The sequence below is a fragment of the Procambarus clarkii genome, chromosome 16, assembly GCF_040958095.1.
Source record: "Procambarus clarkii isolate CNS0578487 chromosome 16, FALCON_Pclarkii_2.0, whole genome shotgun sequence".
NCBI lineage: Eukaryota > Metazoa > Arthropoda > Malacostraca > Decapoda > Cambaridae > Procambarus > Procambarus clarkii.
Window position 1 is genome coordinate 34,361,170 of NC_091165.1, and position 24,787 is coordinate 34,385,956.

Sequence of the window (24,787 nt, forward strand, 5' to 3'; positions counted from 1 at the left end):
ATAGCCTTAATAATTTGGCAAACCCGATACCTGATATTATCTTCCTAGATGACTTTAACTCGCCTAATCTAAGATGGAGAATAGCAAATAATAATATTTTCTCAGGAAATCTATCGGGACATAACCAACCACAGATTAGAATGCTGTTTAAATTCTGTGACAAATTTTCCGAACCCCTGATATCCAAACCCCTGTAAATATACCCTGTAAATATAACTGATAACAACACGAGCGTGGCAGATTTTGAAAGAGAAGTTGAAAACATGCCCATGCACTCGGCTCTGGGTCCAGATTCATAGAACTCAATATTTATAAAGAAATGCAAGGTGCCAGTAGCACAGGCACTCAGTATAGTGTGGAGGAAGAGCTTGGACACGGAGGAGATACGAGACACTCTTAAAGCAGTAGACAGCCCCCTCTACTCAAAGGAGGGAGCAAAGCATTGGCAAAGAATTAGACTAGTTGCATTAACATCCCACATAATAAAAGTATTTGAGAGAGTGATATGAGTCAGGTCACCAGTTTCATGGAGACCAATGACCTTCACAACCCAGGCCAACATGGATTTAGAGCGGGAAGATCGTGTTTCTCACAGCTACTTGACCACTATGACAAAGTCACTGAGGCATTAGAAGAAAAATAGAATGCAGATGTGGTATACACAGACTTTGCAAAGGCATTCGATAAGTGTAACCATGGAGTGATAGCACACAAAATTTGGTCAATGGGAATAACCGGCCACTGAATACTCGGTTTTCTGTCGAACAGAACACAGAGTAACAGTCAATCATATAAAATCGAGTCCAAGAGCATTTAAAAGCTCTGTACCTCAGGGTACAGTCCTTGCACCACTGCTTTTCCTTATTCTCATAACAGATATAGATGAAATACAAGTCACAGCTTTGTATCATCCTTTGTAGATGACATAAAAATCAGCATGAAAATTACCTCTGCTGAAGACATTGAAGAACTTCAAGCAGATATTAATAAAGTTTTCGACTGGGCAACAGAAAATAACATGTCAGGCTTATCTCTTTCGTTGCCTTCCATTCGGTTTGGATCTAGCATCTCACGTGTTCACACGCCTTACCCAGGTTTTGGTGACTTGTTTGTGTCTGTTAGGGGTTCGGGTTTTGGCTTACCTCAACGATTGGCTGGTGTGGGCTCCCCAACCAATCCACGTGTCTGCTCGCCAGGGATTTGGTTCTTTTCCAACTCTCGTGTAAAACAACTTTTCCAACTCTGTTGAACTCTCGGACCGAGTCCTTGTCTCTCCCTCCCGCGACGTTGTTGCAGCTGCGGTCCCGCCTACGACTGTTTTTGGAAGGCACCCGGGTCACACGTCAGTTGTTCGAGCGGCTGTGGGGGAGCCTGAACATCGCTGTGCTGGTCTACCCGTCGGGTCGAATCTGGCTTCGGCGGCTGTTCTGGTTTCTTCGGGGACATCCCTTCCACTGCCCTCGTGATCACTGGGTTCAGATCCCGGGAGCCTTGCGTTGCCGGTTTCCTCTGCGGGTTTTTCGGAGTTCTGTGCTGTGGCGCCTCCCCAAGCTCTCGCTCGATTTGTTCACAGATGCCTCATCTCCCGGCTGGGGTTTTGTGACCAGTGCTCACCAGGCCAGCCAGGGTTGGTGGGGTCCATCTTTCTGTCAGGCTTACAGCACAGTGCGGGAGTTTGCGGCGGTGTGCCATTCACTTCAGAGGGTTCGTGTTGCTTAAGGAGCAACGATCCGGCTCCATTCGGACGGCTCCCCTATGGTTTATTGTCTGAACCACGGGGGATTGATGTGGTCCTTGGCTCTTTGGCGCTGGTCGCTTCGGGTGACTCGTCTGCTGAGTTCTCGGGGTTTAGCTCTCCTGGCAGTTCACGTTCAGAGGGTGTCAAACGTCCTGGCGGACAGCCTGTTTCGGTTCATTCCCCTATTCATGGAATGGATGGTCGACACTGACTCGTTCAGTTGGCTCTGCCGGATGTACGGGCGCTTGGTGGTGAACCTCTTTGCAATGGAGTGGTTGAAGTGTCTTCCAGTGAAGGTGGCGCCCTTCCCAGACTGCGAGGCCATTGGGGTCGATGCCTTTTGGCTGGACTGGTTGAGGTGGGGTTACCTGTACCTCTTCCCATCGGTTTGGTTGTTACTCTGAGTCCTGGCTCGCTTGGAGACTTACCAGGGGAGAGTAGTCCTGTTGGCTCCTTCGTGGCCAGACCAGCCCTGGTTTCAGGCGCTTCTTGCTTGATGGCCGAACCTGAGGGTCTTCCCGTGTCTCCGCCTCTCAGCAGATTGGTTCGGTCCGGTACGTGGCTGGTTCGATCTCCTCCACTCTTCGCATCTGGTCTTTTTGACTCTGCTTTATCACCACTTGTATGGTGATCAAGTGGCTTCGTTGATGGTATCGCACCTGCGAGTTTCGTCTCGATGGCAGTATGAAATTTCCTGGCGTTCCTTTCGGCACTTTTTGTCTCCGTAGGTTCTCTTCAATTTCTGATCGGGTTGTTTTGTCCTTTCTCTTGGTTGTTTCAGGACCGTCATCTTATGCCAAATACTGTTGCCTCGTATCGTGTGGTGCTGGCAGAGCCGCTGCAGCTTGTATTTGGGATGGATGTCACTTCTGCTCCGTTCTGCAAGCTTTCTCGGGCTTTGTTTCACCCGAAAAAAAACCTCTGGTTGGCATTTTTTTCGTGTTTTTGATACTCGGCCTCTGAACTGAGGAGAGTAGCCGGCTGGGAGGTCTGGGATCTGGGGTTACGCAGACGGATGTGCGGCGGTTGTGGTAACGTCATGCTATTTTCCCTGTTTTTGATTGGGGAGTTCTACTTGCTAGTTCGGCTTTCAGTTTGCAATTTTTAACCAGCAGTAGTCTGTTTTGGAATTCCTACCTCTCTGGGTGCCTTACCTGGTAGATGGCAGACAAAGACTGCTTCCAAATACACGGGGCTGTCTTCAGGCCATTGTTCCTCGTGCCTCTCTTGAGGGGGGGGAAGGGGGGCCAGGTTCTGGCTCTGGTCCCTGGTAGGTCTAGAACTCCTTCAATTGACTGTTACCATGGTAATATATACACGTCATCCCTGTATAGCTCCGGGGAGCCTCCGGTTCTCGCCCAAAAAATGGTGTTGCATTACATTCAATGCTAGGTTTCTTACATATACATGTTTAGAGAAGGGAATTTATCATTTTACAAAGATAAAAAAAATTTGCGAACACTTGATTTTATGCACACGGAATGTCACAATGAACTCGGCGCATCACAGTGGTTAACACTTTAGTCCGGGCATGACGCAGCATTGCGTCATCCACTAAACTAATTGCCCAAAATCAGGTTTTTTCCGATTTTTGGGGCGACTGTTTGGTAACTGTCAACAAGCCGAATGCAATCTTGGACTACAATACAAACATGAAAGGTGTTGATCACTTTGACCAAATGATCAAATATTATCACTTCATAAGGAAAACTCACAAATGGATGAAGAAAATGACCATCTATTTTGTGGAAATGGCTATCTACAATGCTTATGTGATGTACAACTACTACACAAAAAATACTGAACTATAATACTACATATACTAAAATACTAAATACTAAACATTTGTGGGCAGGAATTGGGAGTGTAGCTGGAAGGCGTCTGGGCGCTCACTTGCGGCTAACGCGTGGCCCGTCTTCAACTCGTCGGCGGGTGGAGCGTGACCAGGTTTTTTATTTTATATGCTAATGTTCCCCTAGAGAATTCTATTGCGAACCCATTGATACCAAATGAAAGGCCTAGGATGAAAATTGAGGTGACCAGAGTGAAAAGAGTGAACACATTTTATCGCTTTTGCGTGCTCCTGGGTAACTCGTTCGCACTTTCTCTGTTTGCTGCGAGTAATTAGCCGGGCTTTTGGAGTTTATATGCATTTAGTGCTGTAGAGAATTCTATTGCGAACACAATGATACCAAATTTAATCTTGTAGGACGAGAATTAAGGTGACAAAGTTGAAGAGAGTATACACTTTTCAGAATTAACGCGCGCTCCCATGAAAGGCTGGGACCCAAATCGCACAGTTGAGGGGTGGCGGGCGGGGCACGCCAAAGTGTTAAGAGAAGCCTTACCACAGCTGGTTGTCCAGCAGAGAGAGAACCCTGTTATCTAATGCCCTGCAACTCTGATATGCCTGTCGATTGCCAAAACGGGGATCACGGTGAACCCCTGGAAGAATGGTAGACAGTTGGTGTAGGACTACATTTGCATTTGAAATGTGGCCAACACCTATGTTGACTTCAGTGCTGCACGGGCTCACCATAGCCCGTGTTACTTGGAACTTTTTGTTCCAAGTAGCGAATCTTAAACAACAACAATGCACAGGCAGGCGATGCTGCCAATCACTGGGGAGCAGCCAAGTCGCATAAATACAGAGATCTTGATCATCACTACAATTTTGTCCCTATTGCCTCAGAGACACTTAGTGACTGGGGTAAAAGTGCTGCTAGTTTTTTGAAGGAGCTGGGTTCCATGTTAATTGAAACAATTAAAGACCCTAGAGCCAAACCTACACCCCCACCCCTCTACCCTCCATCAATACAATACTGTACTGTACTCCATTTGACTGTTGCACGGATGTTGGCACTACAGCAAAATGCTAAAGGACACTCAAATGAGTTTGTTCAATGATTTTGTGCATGAATAGGGCACATGGGGACCTGGAAGAATGTATGGTTGAATGATCATTAGGTGGATGTTCATACAGCGGGAACTCCCTGTACATCAATTTTGTGCCTTGGGGAATTTTGTGGAGTGAGCCACAGAATAGTGTCTTTAGGCGGAGGGTCATTGGGCTACCAATGTGGCCCTAGTCATATTTTCTGGGGGTAGCCCCTTGTGGCTCCCTGAAGTTATTATACTGATAGTGCCAAACTACTAGGGTGCCATCAGTCGCGGAGTTCTTATTGGTCTTCCGGAACCACGAGCCAGAACCTGGGCCCCCTCAGAGAAGCACAGGGAGCAGTTGTGTTTTGAAAATTTTTAAGTAAATTTATTCATGTCTGCCACCACCAAGAGAAGGCACCCAGAAAATCAGTGAAACAAGACAGATCACTGCTTGGTTAAGACCATAATGCCATCTCAAAATAGACTGAAGAACTTCCCCAACAATGTAAACAAATGATAAAAAATTTGGAAACTAGTGAGCTAGTTTTCCCCAACTCCCCTCCCCTTGCCCTATTTGGGGAAAGGAGAGAGGCAGACAGGGTCAGCCAACTGCTGCACCACCAGTCCTTATGCAGATGTAGAGTGCCTGGTCTCAGTTCGCTCTGGTTCCAGTCTCTGTCTTCAGCTCTGTCTTCAGTTGCCTTTGAGGCTGTTCTTGTGTGTGTGTGTGTGCAGCATGAGCCAGGAGTTTTGTGCATTTGGAGTTGCATGTGCTCAGGGTTCCCTTCCCTTCCCTGTGTGCTCCCAGTGCTGCTCTGGCAGAGTCGGGGATATCTTCCCTGGTGTGTTTGGAGTTGCTCCCTTAGGGGTCTCTTCACTTGTGGTGTCTTACATATCAATGACTGACTAGTTGGTGAGTTGAAAGTCTCTTCCTAACCATACTCAGACCTTGACATAGCACTCGGGAGAGTGCGAAGGACTTGGAGTAAATCCACATAAAGTTCACAAATACAAAAGTGTGGATTTTGTTCCTATGTTATGTTGATGAAAAGACATTGCCATTACTTATTACGAGGTATCATTAATTATTGTGAGGTATTCTATTTTCATTGTTATTCTTCATATCAGAGCGAGTAGTTCCGTTTTTTCTTGACTTTTTCTTCATCGGCATCTTATGCTGAATACTGTTGCCTCTAACTGTGCAGCATTGGCGGAGCTGCTCCAGCTTGCATTTGGAGTCGATATCTCTTCAGCCCCATTTTTCAGGCTTTCTCGCGCATTATTTCATCTCCAGCCCACTCGTGTGCCACCAGAGCCTGCCTTGTCGCTCGACTGGGTTCTTTATTTTCTTTTGTCCGCTTGGTTTACAGAGGCCCCTTTTGGTCTGGGACTGTTTTTTGAAGGCGTTATTTTTACTTTCTATTACTTTTGGTTGTCAGATGGGTGAGCTTCATGCTCTCCTTCGACACTGGGGTTTTTGTTCCTATGGGCTTGGTGGGCATTTTGTTTGCAGCCGACACCTTCTTTTCTGGTGAGGAATGAATAGTTGACTTCCAGAGGGGTCCTTTGGTCATGGACACATGGTTAGCTTGGCCGGGGATGCCACATGTGCTTTGTATGGTGGCAGGTTTATGCAACTACTTTTGTTCCACCGGTTCTGTTTCAGTGGACTCTTTGTGGGCTGATCAGGTTTTCTTGTTTTCCTGTTCCAGTGCTCGTATTTTTCAGGTCATGTGCAGTGTCATTAAATTTAGCCAGCCTGTGGTCTACCCTCTTGCCCATGATGTGTGCAAATATGCCTCTCTGTTGGCTGTACTGTATTTGCTAATGTCTTGGGCCGATATTCGAGCATCGGTTTTGGCGATTGAATTGTTATTTCATTACGTTCAACGCTGGATTTTCAAAATGGAGTCTATTTACTATTGTCCCTGGGCAGCATCTGGTTGCCCCATTTACCCTGCTGGACTTTTAAGGCTTACTCGGTACTTTAAAACATCTCTGACTATGTCGCACAATTAACGGATAATTAGCAAGAACATCCCTGGTTGTGTCGCACAGTTGAAGGGGTTAATTTATATGTTCTGCATTTGTGGTTTTACTGGTGGTGGCTGTCATTAATTTTGTCCCCTGTGAATTATAAAGGTCTTCTGGATATATTTTGAAAGTTTTCTTTTTTGTTTTGTGTTTGGATATTTTATTATGTTTTTGCTTTATCATTAACTTATTTTCCTGCACTAGCTCGTGGCATGATTCCTCAAGATGTCCAAGTGTTCTTATGCTCCCCCAAAGTATGCATACCTGGATGACGATCTTGAAGACCAACATGTAAGTACTGTATACATAAAGTACTGAATTCGTATATTAATTTATCATCCATGTTTTCCAGTTATTGACACCTTGGCTTACGAATCCCCCCATTTACGAATTTTTCGGGTTATGAGCCCAATTTCTTCGTAAAATTTGAATCGGGTTACAAGTTTTGCTTCGAGTAACATAGTTTGTCGATATGCGTATGGGAGACCTAGCAGTTGGTTCCTGGTGGCACAGTTACCCCACGCTTCAGTTTACCAGTGCCTCCTGCTTAGTGATGATCACGCTTGAATTCTTTGTAATGAACAAAGCTTTTAGGGTTTTGAACATAAAAGTAATTTATATATCACGCCTTGGGTCCCAAGAAAGTCAGTGGTAAGGTTCAACCTAAGAAAATACATGTGAGGATGACCATAGAGCAAAAACAAGAGATCATTCGTAAACATGAAAATGGTATATGGATGGTTGAACTAGCTAGGCAGTACAACAAAACTTCAGGGGAGGAGGAGGAGGCAGTAGATGATGTCCCTTCCTTATTAAGAAAATATGTGCAGTATGGGAAGAACTGCAAAGTTGCACTGAAAAGACTCGCCCGGATAAAGCTTTAGCAGACTGTTGCATTGACCTTATTAATGACAATGTGATGTCTCCAATGACAATGACAATGATGATGACTACAGAAGAAGTGTTAAAATGTAGGGAAAAAAAGTGTCTTTAGACAGATTCTTAGTAAGACAAGCATGCAGTGAGTCACAATCAGGTTCTAGTGGTATGCCTGCAAAACGTAGGAGAGTACACCCCCAGAGAAGTACTCGCCTAATTGTACTCCCCTAATTGTGCTTGCAGGGGTTGAGCTTTGGCTCTTTGGTCCCGCCTCTCAACTGTCAGTCAACTGGTGTACAGATTCCTGAGTTTACTGGGCTCTATCATATCTACATTTGAAACTGTGTATGGAGTCAGCCTCCACCACATCACTGCCTAGTGCATTCCATTTATTACCTACTGACACTGAAAAAATTCTTTCTAACGTCTCTGTGGCTCATCTGGGTACTAAGTTTCCACCTGTGTCCCCTTGTACATGTTCCACCCGTGCTGAAGAGTTTGTCTTTGTCCACCCTGTCAATTCCCCTGAGAATTTTGTAGGTGGTTATCATGTCTCCCCCTTACTCCTCTGTTTTCCAGGGATGAGAGATTCAGCTCCTTTAGCCTTTCCTCTTAGCCTTTTAGCTTGCCAGAAGTCATCAGTGCCTGATGATATAATGGAAGGGGACTCCCCTTCCAAACACTAACACTTCTCCTCCTCCCCCTCTCCTCACTGTCTTCCATATGCCAACAAGAGTCATCAATAAAGGTAAGCTATAACTTGAACATACTATAGTACTAAATATTTGTGTTTATTAGGTATGAAATGTATTTTGAGTTAATATTTTTGGGAGTGTGAAATGGATTAATTAAATTTACATTACTGTATCCACTCGCTAATCTGGACTATGTGGGAAGGACCCCCAGCCGGATTATCACGTTTTCCAGATTAACATACTTTTCTGTGGGGAGCCCCTACGACTCCCTGAAGCTTATCGGGCTAATGTATGTTATATTAGACCAGGACATTAGCTAAGGAGTTCAGACCTACCAGGGACCAGCGCCAGAACCTGGCCCCTGCAGAGAGGTTTCAGGGAGCAATGGCCCTGGAAAACCCCCGTATGGTTGGGGTTTTCCTTATTTGCCATTGACCGGGGCTTGGCACCCAGAAAGGTAGGCATAACAAAACAAACCCCACATGGTAAAAAACTAAAAAAAAAAACGAACAGAGCAGTAGAAACTCCGTACAATCCCAAGAAAACAAGCAAACATCACACTTTACTGCCGCGCAGCCCTCCCCGCCCCGAGAGGGGGAGGGGGGAGCCCCGAACCTACCGCGCCAGCTGCCTAGCTTCTGTTCGTAAGCTAATGTCAACCGGGATAGACGCTTCTCTGGCCTCGGTTTTCTAGGCGGTGTTTGCCTTGTGTGGCGTTGACTGCCATGTGTTGTGTTGTGCGGTGGCCAGGAGTACCTCATCAGTGCCGGGGCTGCATGAGCTTAGGGGCTTCCTTTCCTAAGCATCCTGTGAGTACTGCCCCTGCGTGTCAGGGTTATCTTCCCTGGGGCGTTCGGGAACCATTCCCGTAGAGGTTCTTGCTGCTCGGCATTTGCCTTGCCCTTGGGTGCTGCCCTGCTCGCCACACCCTCGCCAAGGGTGTGGCGAGCAGACCTTTCCAGATCGCCGGGTTTGGTTTCCTGATGATCTGGAGGCCATTCCATCTGTTTCCGTCCCGGGTTCGGACCTGGCTGGGCCTTGTTTAGGGCTCTTAGGCCGCTCCTTGTCTTTCCCTCCAGAAGTGTTGCTGCTGCTGTGGTCCCGCCTTCGGCTGTTCATGAGGGGTCCCGGGTTGCTCAGCGGTTGCTCGAGCAGTTGTGCGGGAGTCTAAACTTCGACATGCTGGTCTGCACGTGGGGTTGGGTTTGGCTTTGGCGTCTGTTTGGTTCCTTCGGAAACTCCCTTTCCGCCTCTCTTGCAATCATTGGGTTCGTTCCTCCGGAGATCTTGTGTTGGTGCTGCGTCACCTGCTTCCTCTTTGGGGTTTTTGGGGTTCCGTGCCTTGGCACCTTCCCAAGCCTTCCCTCAATGTGTTCACGGACGGATCATCTCTCGGCTGGGGCTTTGAGACCAGTGCTCACCAGATTGGCCGGGAATGCTGGGGGTCTGTCAGTCCATCGGGCTCACAGCACGGTTCGGGAGTTCGTGGCTGTCTGGTTTGCGCTTCGGAGGGCTTAGGGCACTCGGTGCTCTTCCATTCAGCTCCTTTCGGATTGTTCTCTGGCGATTCTTTGCCGGAACCACAGGGTTTCTCTTCGGTGTTGACCTTTGGGGTTGGTTCCTTAGAGTGGCTTGTTTGCTGGATTCTCGGGGTTTGGCTAACCGTGAGGTTCATGTCCGGGGTGTGTCCTGTGTCCTGGCGGACAGCTGTCTCCGTTCATTCCTCTGTGTGCGGATTGGCCAGTCGTCGCCGACTCGTTTTGTTGGCTCTGCCGGACATATGGACTCATGGACGTCTTCGAGTCAGAGTAGTCTAGGCGTCGCCCATTTTTTGTGGCGCCCTTACCCGCCTGTGAGGTGTTCACGGTGGATGCTTTTCGGCAGGACTGGTCGAGGTGGAGGTACCTGTTCCTCTTCTCCCGGTCCAGCTGTTGCTTCGGGTTCTGGCTTGGTTGGAGCCCATTCCCATGAGAGTAGTTCTTATGGTTCCTTGGTGGCCGGCCCAGCTTTATTTTTTGACGCTGCTTGATAGGTGGGCGCTTTTGGTTGTCTTCCGGCCTCTGGTGGCAGCGATGGACGGCTTCTTCCCCTTAGGGGGGTTCAGGGCTGGCGGGGTGGGCTTCTTCCCCTGCACTTCGTCATGTCATCTTAGTGGGTGCGTTGGACGTGGTCGATCCGCCCCATCCTTCTGGGGTTCCCGTCTGCTCTTTGCAGACGGGAACCCGTCTGCTCTTTGCATTACAAACCCGGGGCGTTTTCCCGCGGCTCTGCCTCTTTCGGCAGGTCGGATCGGTCCTGTACGTGACTGGTTCGGCTTTCTCCTCGGCTCTTTGCGTCTGGTATTTTGACGCAGGTATCACCATCTCTGTGATGATCAGGTGGCTTTGTTGACAGTGTCCCACCTGCGAGCTTCGTCTTGGCAACAGTATGACGTTCCTGGTGTTTCTATGCACATTTTCTTGCTCTTCGTAGGTTGTCTTCTCTTTCGCATCAGGTTGTCTTGTCCTTTCTTGGGTTTTCAGGACTACAGTTATTTGATGTTTCTTACTGTCGCCTCGTTTTGTGCGGCGCTGACGGAGCCGCTCCGGCTTGCATTCGGGGTGGATGTCACATCTGCCCCGTTTCGTACGCTTTCTCGTGTTTTCTTCCACCTCCGGCCTGCTCATGCATTGCCTGAGCCGTCCTGGTCCTTGATCAGGGTACCTTCTTGTCTTCTCAGTTTGTGGTAGCCCCTTCGGTTCAGATTTCTGCTCTTTGGTACTGGTGGTAGGTTTGTACGTTTGCAGCTTTTCTCTGTCCTGGCGACGGTAGAGTCGGCTGCTTTCCGGAGGGGTTCTTGGGTTATTGATGCTTGATTGGTTTGGCCGGGGGTGCGTCCTGTGTTGTCCGGTTGCGCTTTTTGCCGTTACCTGCGTACCGTGTCTGGGGATGCACTTTGGGTTGATCCGGTTCCCCTCGTTCCCTGTTTCAGGGCTTGGGTCTCCCAGGTCATCCGCAGAGTTTTTCAGTCTTCCAGCCTGCGGTCTGTCCTTGCGCCCGTGCTGTTCGGACGTTTGCAGCTTTTGCTGCTGTGTTGGTGATGTCTAGGGTTCATTTCGGGCACAGGGATTTGAGGGTCGCACAGGTTCATGGCCGCCCATTCTTTATGCACGTCTGATGCTGTGCGTTCTTGTTGCCTTGGGTCGCAGGTTGCAGCCTGTTGTCTCGGCTTCACGTTGCGGAGTTTGTGGTGGCTGCCTCCCGGGTTATCCCTTTCTTTTCCTTCTCTTTGGGTATGAAGCTCCAGGGAGCCGTAAGGGCTCCCCACAGAAAACCAGCGTTAAATGTAATGAAACGCCATTTTCTGGGTGAACCCCGGAGGCTCCCCGGCAACCCTTCCTCCCACCGGTCAGCTGTTTTTTCGCGTTGGTTGAAGCTTAGCTTTAGAACTGAAGCTTGGCAGCCGGCGCGGTAGGTCCGGGGCTGCCCCCTCCCCCTCTCGGGGCGGGAGGGCTGCGCGGACGATCGGTACGGCAGTAAAGTGTGATGTTTGCTTGTTTCCTTGGGATTGTAGGGAGTTTCTACCTCTCTGTTCGTTTTTTTGTTTTAGTTTTTTACCATGTGGGGTTTGTTTTGTTATGCCTACCTTTCTGGGTGCCTAACCCTGGTTGATAGCAGATAAGGAAAACCCCAACCATACGGGGGTTTTCCAGGGCCATTCCTCCCTGAAACCTCTCTGAAGGGGCCAGGTTCTGGCGCTGGTCCCTGGTAGGTCTGAACTCCTTAGCTAATGTCCTGGTCTAATATAACATACATTAGCCCGATAAGCTCCAGGGAGCCTCTGGGGCTCACCCAGAAAATGGCGTTTCATTACATTCAACGCTGGTTTTTTAACTCCGAGTTCAAAAGTGACCATTTCCAACGATTTTTATACAACATAATTTGAATTGTCTTGCCACATATAATTATAAAATAATCAACTAGAAACCTCAACTTACCTTGTTGTTCATCTTCTTGATTGATGCCACACATCTTGAAGTTAAGAATTCTTGATAATTTACATAACCTATACTAACACCACACTAAAATTAAGGGGGCATGACATGCAAAAATTAAAACTGGTTCGATTTCAGTCAAATATTTTTGACAAGTTGTATATGAAAAGGGTTTCATCTGGTCCAAGTCTCGGCATCGTAGCATAAATAGGAAGGGAGAAAAAAATATTGAATAATGTGTCAAAAATTTTCCAAAATGGTCAAAAACAATTATCAAACACAAGTGTCAACTGAAATCATGTCTACGACTCTCAGTTATCACAATAGCATATATTACAAAAAATTAGAATTTGTTTTATTAAAAAAAATCAAGTTAAAAAAAAAAATTAATTTTATTTCTCTTATTTGTTTATCGGACGATTTGCATGAAACTTATACGTTAGCATGAAACTAGAGCCGGCCACCATGATTGGTGAAAACAAGCTGCACAGCACCCTGCGCCCCACCAGTGCAAAACTGCCCCTTACCCTAAGGCAGTCATGGACGATTTGCATGAAACTTATACGTTAGCTTATCTGTAAGAGTGCCAGTTTTGGAGGAAATAGGAGGATGTCAACCTCAGCCACAGATGGCAGAACCCTAGAATTTGTTTTTTTCTTATTTATTTTCAAGAACATAAACATTGCTATAACTCTTTCATTTTTTATTCAATTTACATGAAACTTACACCTTATATGTAAAGTTTGTCTCTAAAATCTGGGGCCAGCATTTTTTCCTAAGTTCATTTATTGATTGATTAATTGATTTATAATAGCAATAAAAATTATATATCTGCATATATTTCTGGGGGGAGCTCCTTCGGCTCCATGGAGCTTATCCAGGCTGATATGCTAATGTCAGACTTTGGCATCAGTCATGTGTATGGAGTTCTGTGGGCCTACCGGGGACCACGAGCCAGAACCTGGCCCCCTCAGAGAGGCAAGGGGAGCAATGGCCTATAGAAACCCCCGTGTGGTTGGAAGCATTCTTTGTCTGCCATCGATCGGGTCAGGCACCCAGAAGGGTAAGCATCCCAAAACAAACCCCTATTCTGGTGAAAATTGCTGCCACAAGCTAAACAGGTGGATAGAACTCCCCTAAAAGAAACGAGCAAACGATCATGACGTCACACGTTGCCGCGCCGCTGTCTGCGCAGCTGCCCCCCCTCCCCGAGAGGGGGAAGCGGAGCTCCAGACGTACCACGCCGGCTATCCACCATCAGTTCTTCGGCTGATGCTAAAGGCTGAGGTCATGTGCTCCAGCTCCGGTGGTTGTTTCAGCACTGTACTTAGAGTGTGGTGACTGTCTTCTAGGTGGTGCGTGAACCAGGAGTGATTCTTCAGTACTCGGGCTGCATGTGCCTAGGGTTTCCTTCCCTAGGTGCCCTGTAAGTACTGCCCTTGGGGCTTGGGGCCACCTTCCACAAGTTCCTTGGGTCCTGCCTCTGCTAGGCTGGTTACTGCTTGGTTTTCGGCTGCCCTTTGTGTGGTTGGGGGTTCTGTCTCCCTTGTTTGCCTTAGGGTAAGGGGCAGTTTTGCACTGGTGGGGCGCAGGGTGCTGTGCAGCTTGTTTTCACCAATCATGGTGGCCGGCTCTGTTCCGCCTGGGTACGCTGTCCTCTTGCGGGGTTTTCTTTTTCTTTTTGTTTATCTGCCTGGTGGGGGGGGGGTCTGCCTTCGTTCTTGCCCCCTGTGTCCCCTGTGTACTGAGTAATCTTCCTTTTTCCGGTGGTTCCCCCTACTAGGTCCCCGTGAGTGTACATGTCCTGGGGGTTCAGTTCTTAAAAGGTTGTTTGGTAGACTTGGGTGCCGGTTAGCAGTACCCTGCCTGGGATTACCTGAGCGCGAGTCCTCTTATAGTAAACGCTCAGGACCCTGGAAAACCCCTGGGGGCGCACGGGTCGGATGGATGTGACCCCTGGAGTCCCCCCTCGCTTCCAGCGAGTTTGAGGGTTGCTCTCACCCCTTGTCTCAGGGTGACTCTCTCTGTCTTTGCCTCCGTCTGCTGCCTGTGGGGTTGGTGACACCTTCGACCTGAAGTCGTGCGAGTTTTGTTGCTTGTTGTGACTCGGTTACCCAGTCTTATGCTGATTATGCGGGTGCAGGCAGCACGGGCGTTACACGTTGGGCTTCGGTGGTGGCAACGCTTTCGGTTGTTTGCTCCCCGGAAGCCCTGAGGCTGCCCCGTTTTGGTTGGTATTGGGGGCTTGAGGGTGTTGGTTGCTTCGGTTCCTTCCACGCCCCCTTGTCTTTTCCCTGTTGTGATCTAATCTGCCCCCCCCCCCTTCCTACTTGCATCCGGCTCCTTACCATCTGTGGGTTTGGGGTCGGGGCGGGGTCGTTGGTTTTGAGATTGGCGATCTCTGGGAATTCTCCCTTCTGGGGGTAGTGACGGGAGCATTTGAGCCTGTTCCTCCAGCCATGTTCTAAGAGACACCGTGTCCTGCGCATGCACTGTGGGAGTTTGTTTTGGTCTGGGCGGTGAGCACCAATGCTGGTGTTTTGCGTCGTTTTTTCTCAGGTGATTCACCTCTCGCTCTTCTCCATTCTCCGGTCTGTGCCCAGTAGCTCCTGGGGTGTTCTGGATTGCAGCTATGGGGAGGACGCCGGGGTTTTCCCTGTGTAATGGGTGTGGGGTGTCTCTTTCGCCTCTACCCTGCTCTCCTGCGTGTGTGGCTCTGGCCTTCCCCTGGCGGTGCTCCCGGGATCTTCTTGGCAACGTCTTGTAGTTACCTAAGTGTAATTACCTAAGTGTAGTTACAGGATGAGAGCTACGCTCATGGTGTCATGACACGTTCGTGCCTACGTTCGACAGGCGAGTTTCTGCAGTCTGGCGTCTCTTTCGGCCAGTCGCTGGATACGTTCATATTTATATAAATATATTTATGTAAATATATTTATATAAATATATTTATATGAAATGTATATGATATATTTTTGGGGGGAGCCCCTACGGCTCCCCGGAGCTTACCAGGCTGATATGCTAATGTCAGACTGTTATAATAAATGGTGGGCTTGCTATGGGGAAACTAGTGCTATTCAGGGGTAAGGTCAGTCAGAATAAAGATGTATCTATTTGGGGAGATCAGTAAGGCCCGGCTCCCATGGAAACTAGAAGTAGTGCTGACTACTTGGCTACACAACAAGGTCAGTCTAGGGAATGATCAAGATCTCCTACACAGGAAGAACGATACTCCTATAATTCATGTACTTATTTATTAACCCCTTAACAGCCCCCCATATACATTCACACCAATAACAATAATAATAATAATAACTTTACCACACTACCTAACGTTAAAAGCCTTGGTCCACATAAGCAGGATACAAGGTTTTACACTGAACACAAGCTAGGGTAAAGCTCTACTATTGAATAACTTGAAGTTAGAGTCAGCTTAGGGTAGGGGACCACGTGGTTCCAATGGGACCCCCTTTAGAATAACTAGTAATATAAACTCTAAAAACACCTACTACACACAGAGTATACTACTCTACACATAGAACATGAGTATGCCAGAGATTGAATAATGTACACAGTATATACTTAGCTTGAACAAGACACAGAAATAAGGAAACGAGGAGGAAGGGCAGGAGGATCCTGTCCACACCACGCCAGCTCAGAAAAAGATGGAGTCTCAGTCTCCTTCCCCCCAGCTGGCTCGCTGCCGGCAGACTGCTCAACTAATCGTACCGCAGCCCTATACCAAGTTTACTCAGGTTTACTTTACAAATGATTAGAAAGTATTAGTAAGCATAGTTGGTGCCTATGTTATTATTTAATAATCAACCCCCAGCTCAGTCTTTAAATGCTCTTTGAAAAACAAGAATAGTCTTATGTCTGGCAGGGAAGATACAAACAAAGACACATCGAGTTGTGTTTTGCTACTCTAACGTAGCTTATTTAGTTCAATTTTGACCTCTGGTTTCCACTGAAGAACCCAGGGTCATAACACAGACTTTGGCATCAGTCATGTGTACAGGGTCATGATCAACCAGGCTGTGACTCATACGTCAGGCTGCGAGCAGCCGCGTCTAACAGCCTGGTTGATCAGTCCAGCAACCAGGAGGCCTGGTCGACGACCGGGCCGCGGGGACACTAAGCCCCGGAAGCACCTCAAGGTAGCCTCAAGGTAGGGTTCTTATGGGCCTACCGGGGACCATGAGCCAGAACCTGGCCCCCTCTAGAGAGGCAAGGGGAGCAATGGCCTACAGAAACCCCCGTGTGGTTGAAAGCATTCTATGTCTGCCATCGACCGGGTTAGGCACCCAGAAAGGTAGGCGTCCCAAAACAAACCCCTATTCTGGTGAAAATTGCAACCAAAAACCGAACGAGTGGATAGAACTAACCAAACAAAAACGAGCAAACTAGTATGACATCACCCGTCATTGCGCCGCTGTCTGCGCAGCTCCCCCCTTTCCCAGGAGGGAGAAGGGGTAGCCCCAGACCTACCACCCCGGCGATCCACACCCCATTTCTTTGGCTGATGCTATTGGCACCGGTTGTGTGCTCCGGCTCCAGTGGTTGTTTCAGCACTGTACCTAGAGTGTGGCGTCTGTCTTCTAGGTGGTGGGTGAGCCGGGAGTGAGTCTCCAGTACTCGGGCTGCATGTGCCTAGGGTTACCTTCCCTAGGTGCCCTGTAAGTACTGCCCTTGGGGCTTGGTGTTATCTTCCACAAGTTCCTTGGGTCCTTTTTTTGCTAGGCCGTTTGCTGCTCGGTTTTCGGCCGCCCTTAGTGTGATAGGGGGTTTTGTCTCCCTTGTTTGCCTTAGGGTAAAGGGCAGTTTGCACTGGCGGGGCGCAGCGTGCTGCGCAGCTTGTTTTCACCAATCATAGCAGCCGGCTCTGTTCCGCCTGTGTACGCTGTACTCTTGCGGGGTTTTCTTTTTCTTTGTCTACCTGGTGGGGGGCTCTGCCTTTGGTTCTTTCCCCCCTTATGCCGAATTCTCTTTCTTCTTCCGGTGGTTTCCCCTGCTAGGTCCCCATGAGTGTACACATCCCGGGGGTTCAGCTCTTAGAACGTTGTTTGGTAGCCATGGGCGCCAGTTAGCAGTACCCTGCCTGGGATTACCTGAGCGCGAGTCCTCTTATAGTAAACGCTCAGGATCCTAGGAATCCCCTAGGGGGAGCGTGGGTCCGATGGATGTGGCCGCGGAGTCCCCCCCTCCCTTTGTGCGAGTTCGAGGGTTGCTCTGTCCCCTTGTCTCAGGGGTGACTCACTGTTTTGCCTCCGTCTGCAGCCTGTGGGGTCGGTGACATCTTCGGCCCGGGGTCCTGCAAGTTTTGTTGCTTCTTTGTGACTCGGTTACCCAGTCTTATGCTGACTATGTGGGTGCAGGCTGCACGGGCATTGCACATTGGGTTTCGGTGGCAACGCACTAGTTGTTTGCTCCCCGGAAGCCCCGAGGCTGCCCAGTTTTGGTTGGTGGTCTTGTCGGGACACCCCCCCCCCCCCTTCCTCCCTACATCCGGGTCTTCACCTTTTGTGGGTTCGGGGTCGGGGTGGGGCTTCCATGGTTTTGAGACTCGGTTGTTCTCAGGGACTTCCCCTTCCGGGGTAGCGACAGGGGCATTTGAGCCTGTTTCCTCCAGCCATGTTGTAAGAATCTGCCAGTGGGCTCCCTTCCTTAGTGCTTTTCATGGCTGCCCCGGTTTTTCTTGAGGCTGGGGCTTTGGGGGGACGGCTCGGCCCCGGAGCCTGCCGGGTGGGTTCCTGGGGCTGGGGTGGGGCTGACGTGGGGGGCCTCAGGCCCTGTTGTACCCCGCCGGGGTTTTTCTGCCCCTCTGGGCGGGGCTTGCAGTTTTGTGGAGTGGGGTTTTTCTTTTCCCCCCCTCTCCGCACGAAGACTTGGGCGTCGGCCCCTCCCTGGGCTCGGTTCCTTGTCCATTATGCCTGTTGCTTCCATCCTGTTGGTGGGTGCTTTTCTCCGTTCTTCGCCCCTTGTTCCCGGGACGGGACTTCTGTCATGTCCCCCTCTTTTTGGGGTTCTGCATGACTTTTGGTTTCGGGTGCGACTGGGTTTTTCTGTGCCTTCGTCCTTTGTACTCACCTAATTATACTCACCTAATTGTACTCGCCTAATTGTGCTTGCGGGGGTTGAGCTCTGGCTCTTTGGTCCCGCCTCTCAACCGCCTTTGTAATTACCTAAGTGTAATTACCTAAGTGTAGTTACAGGATGAGAGCTACGCTCGTGGTGTCCCGTCTTCCCAGCACTCTTTGTCATATAACGCTTTGAAACTACTGACGGTCTTGGCCTCCACCACCTTCTCACTTAACTTGTTCCAACCGTCTACCACTCTATTTGCGAAGGTGAATTTTCTTATATTTCTTCGGCATCTGTGTTTAGCTAGTTTAAATCTATGACCTCTTGTTCTTGAAGTTCCAGGTCTCAGGAAGTCTTCCCTGTCGATTTTATCAATTCCTGTTACTATTTTGTACGTAGTGATCATATCACCTCTTTTTCTTCTGTCTTCTAGTTTTGGCATATTTAATGCTTCTAACCTCTCCTCGTAGCTCTTGCCCTTCAGTTCTGGGAGCCATTTAGTAGCATGTCTTTGCACCTTTTCCAGTTTGTTGATGTGCTTCTTAAGATATGGGCACCACACAACAGCTGCATATTCTAGCTTTGGCCTAACAAAAGTCATGAACAATTTCTTTAGTATATCGCCATCCATGTATTTAAATGCAATTCTGAAGTTAGAAAGCATTGCATAGGCTCCTTGCACAATATTCTTTATGTGGTCCTCAGGTGATAGTTTTCTATCTAGAACCACTCCTAGATCTCTTTCTTTATCAGAATTCTTTAAAGATTTCTCACATAATATATAGGTTGTGTGGGGTCTATGTTCTCCTATTCCACATTCCATAACATGACATTTATTAACATTAAATTCCATTTGCCAAGTGGTGCTCCATATACTTATTTTGTCCAGGTCTTCTTGAAGGGCATGACAGTCATCTAAATTTCTTATCCTTCCTATTATCTTAGCATCATCAGCAAACATGTTCATATAATTCTGTATACCAACTGGTAGATCATTTATGTACACAATAAACATCACTGGTGCAAGAACTGAACCCTGTGGTACTCCACTTGTGACATTTCTCCATTCCGATACATTGCCTCTGATTACTGCCCTCATTTTTCTATCAGTCAGAAAATTTTTCATCCATGATAGAAGCTTACCTGTCACCCCTCCAATATTTTCCAGTTTCCAGAACAACCTCTTATGTGGAACTCTGTCGAAAGCCTTTTTTAGGTCCAGATAGATGCAGTCAACCCAGCCATCTCTTTTCTGTAATATCTCTGTGGCCCGATCGTAGAAACTGAGTAAATTCGATACACAGGATCTTCCTGATCGAAAACCATACTGTCTGTCTGATATTATATCATTTCTCTCCAGGTGTTCTACCCATTTAGTTTTGATTAGCTTTTCCAATACTTTCACTATTACACTTGTCAATGATACAGGTCTATAATTGAGGGGGTCTTCCCTGCTGCCACTTTTGTAGATTGGAACTATGTTAGCCTGTTTCCACACGTCTGCTACGATTCCTGTACACAGGTATGCCTGAAAGATCAGGTGAAGTGGAATGCTGAGCTCAGATGCACATTCTCTCAGAACCCATGGTGAAACGCCATCTGGGCCAGCTGCTTTGTTCCTCCCGAGCTCCTTTAGCATATTTTCCACTTCAACTCTAGACACCTCTATCCGCTCTATGTTGTTCTCTGGAATTCTTATTGTGTCTGGTTCTCTGAAGATTTCATTTTGTACAAACACACTTTGGAACTTTTCATTTAATGTTTCACACATTTCCTTTTCATTTTCCGTGAATCTGTTTCCCATTTTCAACCTCTGGATATTATCCTTTACCTGCAATTTGTTGTTTATGAATTTGTAGAATAGGCCCGGTTCTGTTTTACATTTATCTGCTATCCCTTTTTCAAAATTTCTTTCTGCCTCTCTCCTTACTGCTGTATAATTGTTTCTCGCATCTTTGTATCGCAGGTATGTTTGGGGGTTTGGCCTCTTCCTATACTGATTCCATTTTTGTGTCTTTTGGTCTCTTGCCCTCTCACAATTTCTGTCGAACCAATCCTGTTTTCTGGTCCTGCATCTCTGTTTTGGTATGAATGTTTGTGTGCCTTCCTCGTATAGTTTTAAAAATTTGGCATACATTTCATTTACTTCCCTGCCTAGCAACAATTCTGTCCAATTACACTCATTAAAAAAATTTCGAAGTTCCCCATAGTTGCCTCTCTTTGTGTTTGCTTCTATGTGTTCTCGAAGGTTCGAGACGGTTTTGCTCCTTCCCGTTTTACTGGTACATCTGTCGTCGTTCGGTGGGGGTTTCCCTCCGGTCCTTTCTAGGGCTTGTGGGTCCTATTCCGGGCAGTTTCTGGGTTTTTGGCCTTCTCGTTCTTTTGTTCATATCTCTTCTCTCTGTGCTGTGTCTCGGCACTGCAAGTTTTCCTTTTGGTCTTACCCGGAATGCCGGATTGGGCTACTTGTAGCCGGTTGGGTTCTTTGTCGCCATGTTGGGCTACTGGTAGCCCACTTGGGTTCCGATTCGGTTCATTGTTTTCCTTACATGTGCCGGCTAGGTTCATGTAAGTTGTTACCTTCTTCTTTTTGGCATTTGTTTCCATGAGTTGGCCTGTTTCTTCGACGGATCACTCGGGATGCGACCCGTTGGGCTACTTTTCTGCTCTGTTGTTGGACGGAGTAGGATGGACCTGTGTAGCCAAACCTGTTGGGCTACTTTTCTTTCGTGTCCTGCACATGCGCCGTGGGAGTTTATTTTGGTTCAGGGCGGTGTACACACGTACTGGTGTTCTACGTCCCTTTTCTCTCGGGGGGGGCTTTGCCTCTCGCCCTTATCATTCTGCAGTCCGTGCCCCGTTGCTCTTGGGGGTGTTCTGGAGTGCCGCTATGGTGAGGTCACCGGGTTTTTCCCTGCGTTTTGGGTGGGGGGGGGTGCCTCCTTCGCCGCTCCCCTCCTCTTCTCCAGCATGAGCGACTCTGGCCTGCCTTCTGCGGGCGGTGCTCCTGGTTTTCTCGGCTATGGGTGCATGATACCCTGGCCGCCTCCAACGGCTCTGTTCTCATAGGCTTGTGTCATGGCCCTTCCACGCCTATGTTCTGCAGGTGAGTTGGTGCGGTCTGGCATCTCCTTCGTCCTGAGGCTGTTTTGTTTTGGGGAGTAGAAATAGGTGTACATACGTACTTGAGAACGTAGAACTTACAAACCGAGGTGCCTGCTGCGGGGCTATTGGCCCATATGTGGCAGCTCTTGTTCTCACCACCCGATTCCTTCCTCGGTTCACAGGTGACTGCAGGAGGCCTCTAAGCCCATATGAGGCGGCTCCTGACTGTACTCATCCTGCCCCTCTCCTATGCGTGTTCAACCATGCTTGAGTTCGGGGCCCTGCCTCCACCTTGTTCCGCAGTACACTGGTGGAGGTGTCTGTTCGGTGGTACATTTTCCCGAGTCGAGGGTGTGCTATGCTCGCCTAATTGTGCTTGTGGGGTTGCGCTCTGGCTCTTTGGTTCTGCCTCTCACCTGTCATTCGACTGACGTGCAGGGATTCTGAGCCTCCTGGGCTCTCTCGTCTCTACACTTGGAACTGTGTATGGGGTCAGCCCTGGTATGGGCTGCCTGCTGTGCCTCGTCGCTGCCTAATGTGTTCCATCCGTTACCTGTGATACTGCAAACGTTTCTTCTAACGTCCCTGTGGCTCGGTTGGTTACTTGATTTCCACCTGTCCCCTTGTTTGTGTGTGCCATCCGTGTTACTGTTTATCTTTATTTACCCTGTCATGTCCTCTGGGAATGTGGTGACGTTTTGCTGCGGTTTTGATACTGCGGCTGCGTGTGGGAGTATGGTTGTGGCATTTTGTTTGGCCCTTCCGTGCTCCTTCTGGCGCCTTCCTTGTTGGGGTTTTTTGTTCCCTTGATTTTCTGGGGCCCTCCTTCCTTGCTGGTTTTGCTGTGACGGGCTTGGTTTTTCCATGTTCCTTGGATTCTCTGGCCTAACCTCGTTGTCCTCGCCTAGTTGAGCTGGCTGGGGTTGAGCTTTGGCTCTTCGTCTCGCCCCTCGCCTATCATTCGCTTCTGTTCAACTTCTGTCCTATTGGGCTCTTGTCTACACTGGACGCTGGGTATGGGGTTGGCCTCCGCCACTTCCCTTCCTCATGCATTCCTCTAGTCTTCCTGCTTCACTCTTGCCTCTGGCCGCTGGTGCTGGGGCATTTCTGCTAGTCTTTTTATCATTTCCTCCTTCACACTGTTGTGTGTTTTGTTTGTGCCTTTTGGCCTTCCTGTTGCCGGGTTTGGTTTCCTGTTTTCCTGGCTTGCCCTGCCTGTTGGTTTTTTCAGGGTCTTGCGATGTCCCTTCTCTGGTGTCTCACGTCGGACCCGTGGTTTCCGATCCCCTGGCGAGCTTGCTCGCGTTGAGTAGTTTTCTGTTCGGCAGACGTTCCATCTCCTTGCTGGCTTGGGCTTCCGGCTCTGCTTCTTGGTGGTTGCACCCGAGATCTTCCTGCGACTCCGTCTCTTTCTGGGCTCGGATGACCCTTGGCAGGGCTGATTACGTTCTGCCTAGGGTATCTCGTGTCTGTTGGTGTCCCACCTGTGTGCTTCTTGGCGGTAGTATGGGGTGTTTTGGCGGTCCTTCCTTTTCCTTCTGTCCCTTCTTCGGTGGTTGCATTTGTTGGCGTCGGCTTGGCTTTTCAGCCGGGGGTTGGGGGCCGTCGACTTGCCGCATACTGTCGCCTCGTTTTATGCGGCACTGGCGGAACCACTTCGGCTTGCTTTCGGACTTTCATCTGCGCCGTTCATAAGCTGTCTCGTGCTTGTGTTCAATGACCTGTTGTATAATCAGCTCTTTGGTTCGCCGCAGGTACTGATACAGGTTTCCAACTTCTGGATGAGCACAATTGGATAAAAAATTAATTAAGGGTCAGCAGAAGACATGAGTAAACTGTATTTTGTTGTCTGGTGCTGGTTCTTCACTGCCTTCATCATCCTCCTCTTCGTCGCCCTCACCAGTAATAGACTGGAGAATCTCATCTACTCATCACACCATATCCTGGGTCATTATCATCTCTTTCAAGCCAATGAACCACATCCTGTCTTTCTAAGTTTTTGCCGGCATTTCTGAACATTCCATGGATTTCATCTGTAAATCCATCAAAATTCATTTTTTCATCCTCCCATTGCTGACCGTAGACGTGAGGAGTTTTTTCCAGGAATTCTTCAAAGTCGATTCCTTTACTTCACTCCACACTTTGGCCCAGTTATAGATGGCTACCTTGATTGTATAGTTCTTCAAATTCTCAAAGGTTCTTTTGTCCCTGCTATCCACACAGAGTTCCACATCTTCCGGAAGAGGAAAAACCACCAAAACTTCGTTGAGCATCTTTTTAGTGTACAACCTCTTCGTGGCACAGATAACTTCCTGATCCATAGGCGGGATGAGAGAGGATGTATTAGGAGGAAGTGCCATACACGTTATCTTGCCATCATGTGAGGCTAGCATGTCAGTTCTGGGGTGGGCAGGCGCATTATCAAGCAACAGCAAGGCCCGAACTTCGCTTGGTCTACTTTGAGTTTCTTACCTTGGTAGGCACGAACTTCCCTGCAGAACACGTCATGAAACCAGGAAAGAAAGATCTCCTGTGTAAACCATGCATTCCTTGAGTTATAATATTTCACAGACAGTCTGTCCAAGCAATGTTGCAAGGCTCTTGGTTTCTTTGATTTGCCAACAATTGCACACGTGATTCTGTCTGTGCCATCAGCTCTCGCACACATCATGGCCGACAGCTTGTCCTTGTTAACCTTACAGCCTGGCACACAACCCTCACTCCTCATACCTAGAGTTTTTTCTGGTAAACTCCTCCAATACAGCCCAGTTTCATCAGCATTATATAAGTTTGATAAGAATATAAATTATTTGACAAAATATATGTTCTTAATTTATGTTTAACCCTTAAATGGTGCCTGGCTATTTAGCATATGTCGTCCACAGGCGCATACCAAAAAAAAAAAAAAAAAAAATATTTTTTCTTCTAAACCTGTTAATTTGTGTTCACTGATCATGGGAAAAATACTAAAAAAATAGTAAATGGCATATATTGCCCGCTATAGGGCGGGGAAGTCTGGCAAAAAACAGGCGCTTACTCAGCGTGCGTCCTAAACGGTCTGTTGCTCGCCAGCTGTCAGGCCGGAGTTGCCACAGAGAGATAATTACCTAATTATTTCAATGTCTCTGATTGATTTTTTGTAGTTTTATTTTGCTGTAATATTATTCAATAGTGTGTAGTGTGATATATTTATATAATAAAATGAGTGAATCATCGCTGTACTCAAAAATATGGTGTGCATATTATTGATTCAATTATGTTCATCAAACAGTGAACAAATACTTTGTCGTTTATTACACTATATACACAGGTTATATATAAGTATCTGCATGTTTTGTTCACCATAACAAACCACTAAGTTGCTATTATGAGTCAAAAAGTAACGAGGAGTGACCGCC

The 24,787-nt window shown here is 48.0% G+C and overlaps 1 protein-coding gene across 4 annotated transcripts in view; it reads left to right on the forward strand.

Moving 5' to 3' along the window:
- Nucleotides 1-24,787, forward strand: part of LOC123760118 (beta-1,3-galactosyltransferase 1) — a 133,913-nt gene that overhangs the window by 32,021 nt on the left and 77,105 nt on the right. For 3 of the 4 annotated variants that reach the window (XM_045745605.2, XM_069325434.1, XM_045745606.2), the window contains exon 3: nt 6,860-6,946. The exons of the other annotated variant lie outside the window; for it this stretch is intronic. In XM_045745605.2, the coding sequence (XP_045601561.1) occupies nt 6,881-6,946 (66 nt within the window). In that variant the 5' untranslated portion in view covers nt 6,860-6,880. The remainder of the gene's footprint in view (nt 1-6,859; nt 6,947-24,787) is intronic. 4 annotated transcript variants of the gene reach the window in all.